General features: G+C 39.7%; 1 protein-coding gene across 2 annotated transcripts in view; it reads left to right on the top strand.

Annotated features, from left to right (window-relative positions):
* Positions 1 to 12,627, top strand: part of kif26ab (kinesin family member 26Ab) — an 83,020-nt gene extending 70,393 nt beyond the window's left edge. Inside the window, exons 9-16 of one of the 2 annotated variants that reach the window (XM_053632524.1) lie at positions 86 to 269; positions 1,887 to 2,046; positions 2,496 to 2,658; positions 3,105 to 6,366; positions 6,701 to 6,894; positions 8,254 to 8,274; positions 8,558 to 8,708; positions 8,801 to 12,627. In XM_053632524.1, coding sequence (XP_053488499.1) covers positions 86 to 269; positions 1,887 to 2,046; positions 2,496 to 2,658; positions 3,105 to 6,366; positions 6,701 to 6,894; positions 8,254 to 8,274; positions 8,558 to 8,708; positions 8,801 to 8,979 — 4,314 coding nt within the window. In that variant the 3' untranslated portion in view covers positions 8,980 to 12,627. Of the gene's footprint in view, positions 1 to 85; positions 270 to 1,886; positions 2,047 to 2,495; positions 2,659 to 3,104; positions 6,367 to 6,700; positions 6,895 to 8,250; positions 8,275 to 8,557; positions 8,709 to 8,800 lie in introns of both variants that reach the window. The other variant, XM_053632523.1, reaches the window with a different exon arrangement.
* Positions 12,628 to 13,623: the final 996 nt, after the last annotated feature.

Genomic DNA, 13,623 nt, shown 5'->3' with positions numbered 1-13,623 from the left:
TGAACATCTGTTATATTAATTATCCTTCATATTGTCTTGATGGTATGCAACAGTATCAGTGTTTTTTTTTTGCAATTGGTTCCAGCTCCAGAATCACAGTGAGTTGCGGGCCCCCACCGCAGAAAAGGCTGCTTTCTTTCTGGACGCAGCCCTTGCAGCACGCAGTACCAGCTATCCTGACGCAGACGAGGAGGACCGGCGCAACTCGCATATGCTCTTCACGCTTCACATTTATCAGTATCGGATGGAGAAGAGTGGCAAGGGTGGAAGTGAGTATCTGCATGGATATGTGTGTGTGTGTGTGTGTGTGTGTGTGTGTGTGTGTGTGTGTGTACTTGGTTAATTGACATTCCAGCTCTGATGATCTCCCTCTGTGCAGTTAATTGATAGGCTGCACTTCCATTTCCTTTTCTTTCTCACTTTTCATACTTGCAGAGGTGGAGAGCTGCATCTCAAACTCATTAATCTAATAGCTGAGATATTACAGACTAAATCAGAGTTACCGTCCCATCACCCATTCATTTTTTCTCTCAATCCATCATGTGGAAGGTAAATCACTCGGGCCTGTTTTGACCACTTCATTAAACTTTAATGGGAATTTTAACAGACAGTAATAATTCATGAGCAGCTAATGACCACAATAATAATGTGGAAGTACCTGTCACACTGCAGTGCTGCAGTTCTCATTAGCATAGGTAAATGCTGAATATTTGACAACAGAGGAAACACTCTGCACAGTAGTGTTAATGGAAATGGAAGCTGAGAATCTTTCAGAAAGAACAGAGCACAAAACAACACTGGAACAGTAAGGAGAATATAGCCTGCTCTGAAACTCGGTCGTTTTTCTCTGCAGTTATGTGAAATAATGTACATGTAGCAGGGGTAATGTGAGGCAGCTTCTGCATGAACTTATTGTGCCCCTCAGAGCAACTTTATGTGACATGCAGAATGACAGTTATAATGCCATGACAAAAGGTAATGATAGTTTTTCAAGAGCTTTTGTGCATTAAGCTGTAGTGCACTAAAAATGTCCTCATAAAATGATGTCATTTGTGACACAGACAATTTTATCTGACATTTCTTTTATGTTATTACATTCACAGCACACAGCAGTATGAGTTAAATATCTGTAGCAATGGTCCATGATGACTTGTGTGAGAAGACAAGGAGTTATTAATAGCACGACTTACTGTATACAGTATGTCTGGGCATTTTATGTATAGTTGTTTGTTTGGGCAGTTTGGCCCAGATTTGTATCAAATCAGACTGCAGATTACTCAGGAATAAATCACTGCCAGTCATGCTAGTCGCTGACCTACTCAAAGGGTGTGTAAGCGTCTGCTTCTCTGTACACTTCCCGACATTACTGCAGAGTAGGTGTGTCAGTGGTATGTTCTAACCTCTCTACCACTGTCTCAAACTCCCTGGTGAACTAGTTCCAAAAGATCATAAATCTACTGAAGCCACACTTTTACAGTTATAGGCCTGATTGGCTACTGGTTCTGTGAACTTTAAACATGCATGCAACATTTTGGCTTGAATTTGCAGAAGAGCAGCAACAGCAGACAATAGCATTAGCAACAAGCTAGCCAGCTTACATTAGTGATAACTCTAACATGATTACCGTCTCAAAACACTGATTAGTATGGTCAATGGTATAGATTTAACCAACTACTGTGTCTGTATATTAACTGATCTGAAGTTAATACTGGGGGGGCATTTTATGAGGTGTTTACTGGCTGTAGGTGGGAGATTGCATAAGTCTCCTTATACACTCTGAATATCACTGTTTTGCCTAATATCCCCCAAGAACTTTAACATATTTCTTTGTCCTTTGTTTTCTCTCTGTATTTTGCCCTCTCTCCTATTTCCTCTCCTCCCTCCAGTGTCTGGTGGTAGAAGTAGACTGCACCTCATAGACCTGGGCAGCTGTGAGAAGGTGCTTAGTAAGAGCAGGGATGGAGGAGGCGGTCTGTGTCTGTCCCTCACTGCCTTAGGCAACGTCATCCTGGCTTTGACAAATGGAGCCAAACATGTACCATACAGGTAGGAGAACGCAGACTGGGACATTTATTTTTTTTAAACAATATTAGTGATGTCAAAAAAATTATTTCTCTTTAGACATACATTTTTCTCTTATATACATATTTTTATTCATAGCTTTTCATGTGAACTTACAAAAGACAGATGAGATTTGTTGTTATTCATTTTTCCAAAGACGTAACAGAGAAAGAGTGAACATGTAATCAAATCTGGCAGAAACAAGATTACACATGCTGAGTGGTGTTGACAGGTTTACTATCAGCTTTGTATGCTGCTGATGTCATTCATAGTGCTCCGCAACATACTGTATAAAGATAAATTGGCACCTCTTTTGAGCTATCTGATCATTTCAGATAATGTCTAAAATATAGAATTTGTCAAAACAAGAAAAACCATGGTTTAAAATCTTTTAGAAAAAAAATTCCTTTCTGATATTATTTTGTATTATTTAGGGATAGTAAGCTTACAATGCTGCTTCGTGATTCACTTGGGAACATCAACTGCAGGACAACAATGATAGCGCATGTCTCAGACTCAGCTGGTGATTATGTTGATTCACTCACCACTATCCAGCTCGCCTCCCGAATTCACCGCATGAGGAAGAAAAAGTCCAAGGTCAGTAAAACCTTATTGGATGAAACCATTTGTAAAATTGTAAATAAAAACTGCTGTAATTTGCATTCAAGTTTGTCTTTGCACATACACTTTTGAAGTGTTTATAAAAATGCTAATGCTAAACATTTTTATAGTGGTAAATAAAACCTTAATTGTGGAAATTTGAAGAACAATAATATAAAGAACTATATTACTAACAATTAACTAACAGTACCTGTTATCAGATTGTAGATATTTACTTACTGGCAAATCCAGCATAGATACAGGTACAGATAAAGTTAACTTTACACTATTTCCTTTGACAGATGATCATACAATAAGTAATTCAGTATGACATATTTAAAAAAATATTATTATTAACATTCATATTTAGGTATAATAACTATATCTTATAGGCACCCTAGTCCATATTATTAATGCTAATCTGTGCTTTATTGCTTGCACAGTATGCATCCAGTTCCTCTGGAGGTGAAAGCTCCTGTGATGAAGGACGGATTCGCCGACCCCCACATTTAAGACCCTTCCATCCACGGACCGTGGCCCTGGACCCAGATCTCCCCTCACTACTGAGTGATCCAGATTACTCCTCAAGCAGTGAGCAGTCGTGTGATACTGTTATTTATGTTGGCCCTGGTGGGGCTACAATTTCGGATCGAGAACTCAGTGACAATGAGGGTCCACCAGCCTTTGTTCCTATTATCCCATCTCTTAACAGAAAGCAGCGTTGTAAGGAAGGACCAACTGACCGAGACTATTTCAAGTGCAACACCTTTGCTGAGCTTCAAGAGCGACTAGAATGTATAGATGGTAGTGAGGAACCAAGTGCTTTTGTTGGTGAAGCTAGAGGAAGCCAAGTAAGCCCTAAGACAGACATTATCTCAATAAAGCCCAAGCAGGACAATATATTATCCAAACAGCCAGTTTCTGCTCACAGTAAACAGCCCAGCAGCCCCAAACACAAGTCCAAAAATGAACATTCCAAATGGCAAAATGCTTCAATGTCAGATGAAGATATGCCTGTGACTGCCTGTTGTTCAAGGGCAGATAGTGAAAAGGTGCTGGTAACAGACAGCTTAGCTCCATGTTCCCCAGGGAAACAAGATAAGTCAGTAGCATTTCAAAGCTCAGAGCCAGTGGTGAGAGAAAAGGTTTTCTACAACAAGAAACAACTACCCAAGCCTGCTCCTTCACCCCCACAACAAAGAAACAGTGCAAAGGCTAATAGTGAATCAAAAGAAAAGTCTGCCATTAGGATACCACCCATTGGAATGAGCCATCAAGTACAGAAGCAGTGTGGTTCAGGTGGCAACTCCCCTCTTTTGAGCAGGGTTCATCATCTAAACCCCAAGACCCCACTAGAGGTGTGCCAGCTAAAGTCCACACTTAGGGAGCGGGATATTTTAAGGACTACTGTAACTCTGCAGCAGCCAGTTGAGCTGAATGGAGAGGATGAGTTAGTGTTCACCCTTGTAGAAGAACTATCAATTGGAAGTATTATGGACAACGGAAGACCCTCCAGTATCATAAGCTTCAATAGTGATTGCTCTGTACAGGCCCTTGCTTCAGGATCGAGACCAGTAAGCATAATTAGCAGCATCAATGATGAGTTTGATGCATATACATCCAGTGTGGGTGCCTCTCAAGTAAATATTGAGACGGTAGCACCATTTTCAGAGGAAACATTTGTCTCTTTAGACAGTCGTGGTTCTTCAATCAGTTCTTGGCTTAGTGAAGTAAGTGTCTGCACCATAGAGAGTGAAGGAGCACAGTCTGCAGATGTCTTCCTTCCTGACGGTACACAAATTAAGCCAGGAAGTGCTTTCTACCTTGATTCTCTTGGCATGTTTCAAACCAGTCCCCAGAAGGAACCCAATAACTCATTGAATGATAGTGGATTTGGTTTCTCAGAACTGGATAGTGACAGTGCAACTTCAAGTAAACTGTCACTTAGTAAATGCTCATCCTCTCCAGAGTCCATAAAAGCTTCTGTCAAAAATCCTTTAAAAATGGCAAAACCAAATAACATTAATTCATCTCCAACCCAGACCCTGCAAGACCCTTACAGTGTCCACTGCAGTCTTCCCAGGAAAATAAAACCTACCTCATCCACAGTCCAGACCAGTAGCATCAGTGAGAGCAGTAATGGTAGCAGTTGGAGACGTGAACCACTGAGGCTAGAGGGCAAGTCAGATGACCCATGGCATCGAAAAGAGAATGTGTCAGATTTGCCTGTGGCCTCAAATTCAAGTCTTTCTTCCAAACAGTTTAAAAATGGAATGAGTGGCATACCCACTAGAAAAGCAGGCACAGACTTTAACAGTATTTCACGAATACCCACAACACAGGGGTCTACTTCATCTCAAAGGGTGGTAGATGGATGTGAAAAATCCAGCAGCATTAAATGTCACAGCAAAATGCCACAGCTCAGAAGAGGTGCCACCACACTTGGGACTGTTCCAGTCATTCATACATCTGTTGATGTCAAGGTTGGCCTTGACATTGGTTCGTCAGGTAGCTGGATGTTTTCATCTTTGGAAAAAACTGGGAAAGCAAATAAGCAGGACATTAGTATGCTGCCCAGTGGTGTATCACCTCCTCCACCGCCGGTGCGTAAGTCCAGTCTGGATCAGAAGAATCGAATATTGCTACCGTCAAGTGCCTTAAAGTCTGTGTGTGAGACAGGAAAGTCACTGGTATTCAGGCCTGCAAAGTCAGAGGATGAATATGATCTGCGGTACAGAGGAGACTCCCACAGTTTAAAAACATCCAATTTGAGGTTAGATCATAGTTTACTAAAAGCAACATCAAGTCTCAAAGCCAGAGGAGCAAGAGGGGAAGCTGGACAAATGTATGGAAGCCAGGTATCCCTAGAAAGGTCTGACAGTTTGACATCTTTAGGATCTAAACCTGTACTCAGTCGAGAGAACAGTGGAGCCAGTCTTGGTGGAAAGTCAAGCAAATCTGTTACTAAGTTTGGATCACCTGTTGCCACCTCTTCCCCAATCACTACCTCGCCAAATCCCTGTGTTAATCAAGTCACCACGGGAAAAAATGGGCCGATCAAAAACAGCCTTAATGCAAGACCAGTGCCTGTAAATGGAAACAAAGCTCGCACATTATCTGCAAGCAATTCCAAAGCCCTAAGTTCCTCAACTAAGTCTCTGACAACATCTGCAACAAGGAATGCTAGCCTCCCACCTTCAGGAAAGAGTGCATTACCTCGTGCAGGAGCAGGATGTAATGGTAAATCTACAAGGGGAACTATTATGGGTACTAAGCAAGCCATGCGAGCAACTAACAACCGAGTAGGTGAGCTGGCATCAGGTAGTCCTTCTGGAAAACAACCAAGGGGATCTGGTGATTCTGACAGTGGGAACGACAGTGGTGTGAACCTTAATGAAGACAAGCCTACACCTATCCCCATCCTGCCTTCTCCTTATAGCAAGATCACTGCTCCGAGACGGCCACAGAGGTACAGCAGTGGGCATGGAAGTGACAACAGCAGTGTCCTTAGTGGAGAGCTGCCCCCTGCCATGGGGCGAACTGCACTGTTCTACCACAGTGGAGGAAGTAGTGGGTATGAGAGCATGATCAGAGACAGTGAGGCCACTGGAAGTGCATCTTCAGCCCATGACTCTATGAGTGAAAGTGGGATCTCTTCCAATATGCGGCTCAGGAGCTCAAAACCACCCAAAAAGAGATCAAATGGTGAGTAGTATGGTTAAAAGTTACCCAGTTTTACAGGGATTTGTTTTTTCTCATAGTTTCTTAGGTCCTGTTCTTACTCATTATCAGTCTGTGTAACATTGATACGATTTCATACATACTTGCAGGTAGATAAAGCTCTCCTCTGTGATATGTCTTTATTTTACATTACTTCATTTGATATGTTTGCCACTCTGACCATCAATATATCCATGTATTGTGCTGTTTCATGTGTGCACATTTCTCTTTCGACTCAATTATTATTATTATTATTATTTCAATGTTTGTTGTTGTTTGTACTGTAACTCTCACTCGCAACATCATCTGAACATTCTAGGCATTCAGAGGCGGCGTCTTATCCCTGCTCCTTTACCAGACACTTCCTCTCTGGGAATGAAGGCTGGAGCCACAGGCCAGTGGGTGGACCTGCCTCCTATATCTGGCCCATTGAAAGAGCCCTTCGAAATCAAGGTGTATGAGATCGATGATGTAGAGAGGTTGCAGAGGCGGAGACAAGAACAACCAACAGAGGTGAGTAAATGAGGATCCAAATTAATATGCTCAGGTTCTGGCTCAGTGTTTTTTCTGTTATGATGCAAGGTTTTCATTATGACTACTAGCTATAAATTTTAGTGTTGATTCAAATGTTGATTTTTCTATGTAAAACAGTTGAACTATCCCAGATATTATTTTTATTTCATGTGTTTCTGGTCATTCTATCATTTTCAAGTCCCCAGTCACTATTTTGAAGTTGATCATACGAGCAATAGCTGAAGTATATGTCAGCTCCTTACATCTTATTAAAAGATAGTGCTAATTTGTGGCTCAGACTCTTGACCTTCCGATGACGGTGTCTGAATATGTTACCACATAGCTTCATGTGTATGAAGGATTTGTGTGACTTTGGCGGTAGGACTCGTCGTTCAGGGGACCAGAACATAAAACTCTCTCCCAGCAGTGCATAAGTCTCTCAAGTATTTATTTTTAACTATTGATATTCCGAAGTAAAATATAGTGAAGGGAATATGACACCAGTGCTGTTTCCATTCTGTAGGTGAAACATTTTATTTATTGGGTGATATTGAGAAAGATATAATATTCTTCTGCCAATCATACAGTATCTTTCAGCATACCAATATGATACTATACAAATTGTCTGCTTTCTCCGATTGGTGTGTCTTAAGCAGTACTGTAACAAATATTTTATATAATTTATACACTATATGGCGAAACATATGTGTACACCTGACCATTATACCCATATGTGCTTATTGAACATCCCATGGGGATTTGCCCATTCAGCCACAAAAGCATTAGTGAGGTCAGACACTGATGTTGGATGAGAAGGCCTAGTGAACAGTCAGCATTCTAACTCATCCAGGTTTTCCGTTGGATTGAAGTCAGGTCTCTGTGCAGGCTACTTGAGTTCTTCCACACCAACCTTGGCAAACCATGTCTTTATGGCGCTTGCTTTGTGCACCCTGGCACTGTCATTCTGGAACAGGTTTGGGCCTCTTGATTTCCGTGAAGGAAAATCACAAAGCTACAGCATACAAAGACATTCTAGCAATTGTGTGCTTTCAGCTTTGTGGCAACAGTTTGGGAAAGACCTACTATGGGTGTGATGGTCAGGTGTCCACATACATTTGACCATATAGTGTATACTCTAGATTTGTTTTCACTATAACATAGTACATCTAAAACTTGATTTGTTCAGAAACCAGCAAAACCCCAAATCAGGCAAGAATAGTTTTTGACCTAAATCTTGTTTCTGTAAAAATGCGCAATTATAGCTTCCAACTCAGAATACTGGATACATGTTGAACTATACATGTTTATATTTTGTTATAGACCTAACTTTTACACCCCGCTTCTGTTTTTCTGCAGCAGTCAATTCAGGATGTCGATAAGGTACGTTGATCAAGCTGGATGGATATAACATAATGAATACAGAATGAATAAGTGAATAAAAAGGAGTGAATAAAAAGTTGGAGGTTCCATTAACAATTCATGTTATTTGAGGAAGCATGTATTCCTATATTACAATACCAGGAAAATGGTTTTGATCCTTATAAATATCACTGCTGTATCCTGTGATTCATTTGTAGAGGGAATACTTCACTCTGTTGCAAGTATACAACACAAATCACTAATGTTGGTTTTTGCCTAACTCTCCAATCACCTCTCTCTGTAGGATCTGCTGTATTTTAACACAAAGCTGAAGGATGTTGAGCGGCGGCAGCAACAGATCAGAGATCTCAGAATTAAACATGGCACTCTAAAGGAAGAACTGGAGGACACCAAAGCCAGACTGATGATGGACCCCAGAAAGTGGATTGGAGAGTGTGAGTTTTAGAATTAGCATTTAAGTATTTCACTTGAGTCAAGTCATTTTAAATATTCTCCATTAAGTAATGATTGATTGCGCCCCATACAGTTGAGGTGGACCAGGACTTGGACCCGGAGTCACAGGAGTACTTGGAGGCACTAGAGCAAGTCACGAGTGAACTGGAGTACTGCGTCAACCTATGCAAGTCACGTGTTATGATGGTGACCTGCTTTGACATCAGAGTAGCATCGGAGATTCAAGAAGGACCGCGAGAAGTGGAGGTATGAAAATAGGATGGGATAGAAGTAGAGATAAATGAGGAGGTGAAGAAGTGAGAAAGAATCTTGGAAGTCTGAATGGAAGGAAAATGAAATGTAGCAGCCTATTCACTGATACGAAGAACAAAAAAAAGACAAGGAATAAACTTAAAAGACTGGTGCACTGAAGACTACATAGAGGAGGATTGTGTTATCTTTGAGAAATGACTGGTACTGGTAATATATAGTGCCTCGCTCTGTGTAATGAATTTGAATGGAAAAAAAGCAACAACCTGATATTTTTGGATCATCTAATACATTGAAACAAGACAGACTGTCATCATTCAGCCAAGAGTTTTTCTTGCTATACCATAAAGTGCCTTTGTGATATAATTTCAATCATTATTTTTTGTATTGGTGCTAGTTCTCTAACCAGCATACCTAAGCCAACCCTTAACATATTACTTTTAAGAAGAAAATGATTTTATATTGCATTGTATAGTGTATTTATATGATTAAACAGTCTGTAAAATACAGTTTTTTTGTGGGAAGATTAAAGGCAAGAGGAAAGAGAAGCAATAAGCTAATGTTATTGCATTTTCCTAGACTTTGCCTTTCTCCTGTAATATCACCTTTCAGCATTTTGTCATCTAACCTCTGGAGCCTTATGTTCTCTTTCTAGTGACGGTGTGTGACTTTCTAACTTGCATATCAAGCAAATCTGTGATGTCTTTTAAAGAGCTATGTTTGTAACACTGTTATAAGTCAACCACTGCCAACCTTGGTTGAACCCATGCTTAACATATATCCCTTCAACTTGGACTCAGTGGCCTTGAGTAATTTAAGGTGAATAGAACATGACATGATAATACCTGTATAAGAACACCTTCTAATATGATTGATGTCTTGCTTTTTTTTTTTTTTTTTACATTTTGATATTCTCTTTGTATCTCTTTCTTCTCTCAAATTGAACGTGACTTATCTAGCTTTTTATCTAATTTACAGTTAAATCTATTCATTTTGTATGACCATTCAGTGCGATCCGATTTAAAAAAAAATTATGTTAGCTCTGGTCCTTGTTTACATTTACTGAGACTGCAGCAGTGTGAATTCATCATTGGTCCCTGTAGACTAGCTGTTGTTTGCATAAAGCTGTTCATGATTCATGCAGTCTGACAGGTTTTGTAGAATTCAGCAAAGACTGAGATGTCTCTCAACCAGAAGATAAAAGTGCAACAGCTAAAAACCTGAACCATAAATAGTTCAAAATAGATAATAAATTTGCTTTTCAGAAGCTGAGGGAGAGGTGATCATGAACAAGGAACTGAAATAGTCAGGATTTTTTAAATTACAAACCATGCACTGATGAAATTGACTATAAAACTCCTACAGACGTTTTAACATTGTTTTAACGATCCACTGTGGATAAGATACACTGGAGTACTAGTGCCAGGCATTGGTTTTATGCATTCTTGCAGTCTGTTCATGTAGAACCTCAAAATGCTTTTGCCTTTAGCACAAATGCACTGGCCTTATTTGGAGTTTCAGAGCATTTCTTTCTGCCTTTTTTTTTAATGCTCTTTACAGATTAACTTGCCTAAACTCTCACAAATACCTCTGTATTCCTGATGTCATGGAGGCAACTGTACAGGTGTAGATTGTCCACAATGGCTGTTTGTTAACTGTCTTTCAAAATACATTTGTGAGTGACTTTTGCATACCAGCATAATTACGAAGGTGGTTATTTCTACTGTTCATTAGATATTTGAAAACCTTTTCCTTGTTAACCTTTACAAGTATACACACTCAGGCCCTTTCTTACAATGCTGCATGAGATTTTTTTTTCTATTATTATTTCTTAGATATGTTCTTGTTCATTTTTACATGTATTTTTTAATGATGATGCTGGAGTTCACTGTCATGGGCAGTTATAAACATGAATTAACCAACTAACACCAAACAAAACTTTTTTTATTCTAAATGTATGTTATGTCATATTTCATATCAGATCATATTTTCTAATGTTTTTTTGGTTTTGTAAAAGATTTTCAAACTGTGTAAAAATGTATGATATGGCAACTTGGTATGACTTTTTTTCTGTTGTGAATAAAACGTTCCTTCTTATTGTTTTGTTCACCTCTGTTTTCAATACCATTAAGCAATACTTCAATGTGCTATGTACATTGATGGCCTTAAAAATACTTTAAAAGAAATGTAATGAAATACCATCCATCCATACCGCTTATCCTACACAGGGCCATGGGGAGCCTGGAGCCTATCCCAGGGGACTTGAGGAATGTGGCGGGAGACACTCTGGACAGGGTGCCCACCCATCAAAGGGCACAAACACATACACATTCATACACTACGGACAATTTTAGAGATGCTAATCTGTCTACAATGTATGTCTTTGGACTTGGAAAGGAAACCAGAACATGCAAACTCGGCCCACACATGACGGTGGTGGGAATCAAATCCCCAACCCTGGAGGTTTGAGGCAAACATGCTAACCACTAAGCCACCATGCCCCATAATAAAATACCATAAAACCAAAAAAATGCAGGTTTCATTTAATGGTATTTTGTAATTTGGATGAAATATCAATTAAATAATACAAAGCTTAAAAGTTTCAAATATGTGACAAAAATCTGTGTACAAAATGTAATAACAGTCAGTTTTGTAATCTCTCTAATGATTGGCTACAGTGCAATGGCACATTGCAAAGCAGCATGAGTGTTACTCACACTGTAGGAGAAACTGTGGAACTGCTATAGCTCAATATAGCTGGATTAGAGGTGTGACATCAAACTGTTAGTATAGTTATACATATATATTAAAATACAGTGGCTTATCTCATAGGACTAACTTTGATATAGAACTGTAGTGTAAGTGTCGCAAGAAGACTAAGACATAAGAATAAGATCTAGACAACAATAGTTAATTCGCTATGTGATGATTATACATGTAATGTTTATTCTATTTATCACATGCACATATTTTAAGACATACAACACCACAAAAGCTCAATAAAGAAATGGATAATGGTAGGTAATCCACAGGTGTTGAATTATGAGAAGTAATGAGTGCTGTGGTCATTAACTATGCCAGCAAAACATGCATGCATGCACACACACCACAAGCTACCCTGTCACCCCATAATCCTGTTGTGCTGCCACCTGTTCTGAAGTTTACACACCAATGGGCTATTTGATCAAGGACCCACTCTTGTATGCACACACACCCACACACCTACACCCACCCACAATCCCCCTATCCCCCCACCCCACCGTTTAAGACCAGCATAAGGCCAGGTTACAGAATCCCAGCTGAAAGATACAGTCCATATTCAGTCCAGCGCAGAACACAATGTGTTCTTGGCAGCAAACGTAAACTGCACAGTCTAATTACTATATAATATGGTCTTCCCCATTTATCCGATTATGATTATGGCACTTGCCAGAGTTTTAGAGGATATCCTCGCAATGTGTTCTTCTAATACATTTCAGCAGAGCTGCTTAAATTTAGATTTTGACTGCATATTGCTAGGTAATCCCCTACTTACAGAGCAAATACAATAACCTCAGCCTGTTCCCATCTTTCCTCCCCACTGTTGATTTAATTTGATTGAAACCAGAGCATACAGTAGTAATGATTTGGCTGCTCTGTTGGAGCATCTGGCTCCTATATTGCTAATCAGATCTGTGGCCTTTAGTCTTGCTGGCTGTGAGTGCTTTTTGACAGAAGGCAAGAGGATTGTATCCTTCAAATGACAGTGATTAAACTGTACATATTATAATTTAGGAAATTATCTAATCTCAGACATGGTTTCATTTTGCCTTTGTCTGTCCTTGTTATTGTCATGATAGCTCACTTCTATATGGCACAAGCACACAAAACATTTGACATGACACTTTTTTACTATTTTGATCTCTTTAGCCTAGTACACATTTTCGAGCAACAATCTTTGAGCAGATTTGCCTGGCACCAGCACATACAAATGATACACATATTTGTGGCTTTGGCAAAATCCACTGGGAATCATGGAACGTGTGCTCTTGTAGTTCCCATGATGTGTGTTCTAGTGCATGATGAGGGTTTCTGCACTTGGTAAGGAAGTTAGGCTATAAAGGAAAGGTAATAAGTGTCATGGTTTGACAACACCATGGAGACCGTCCATACTGGCTGTGAGAGTTGTGATGGGTTATGCTGGTCGATCAAGTCTTTTTAAAGGCTACTTTGACCTTGAGAGCCTCTGGCCTCTCCTGTGGTGAGGAACACGAGAGCAGTGCAATGAGGGAGAGTTAAGGGAAAAGTCAAGATGATTCAGTACAGATTTAGTCAAGCTGAAACTGTTCATAATCAATCAAAATACAGATTTGGAGTTGTAATTTTACTAGAGCCTTGTACACTGATAACTGCTGCTTATTGCTTATATGACTTAATGTACAAATGTTCCGTAGAAACAGAATAGGAAAAAAAAAAACAGCTAGCAGGACATATGAAGAGATATATGAAACACGGAATATATATCTAGCCCCATAAACCAAATTATCATCAATTGATAGTTGGCTAATACCATCCCATGCTCTCAACCTTGAAAATGAGATGCTCTCTATGCCTTTTTTAACCCAGTGCAGCGAGTGCATGGCCTATAAAGAGGAAGTGATCTTTAGA

The sequence above is a fragment of the Ictalurus furcatus genome, chromosome 9 (assembly GCF_023375685.1).
Source record: "Ictalurus furcatus strain D&B chromosome 9, Billie_1.0, whole genome shotgun sequence".
Classification (NCBI taxonomy): Eukaryota; Metazoa; Chordata; class Actinopteri; order Siluriformes; family Ictaluridae; genus Ictalurus; species Ictalurus furcatus.
This window is presented reverse-complemented; position numbering and strand designations above follow the sequence as displayed.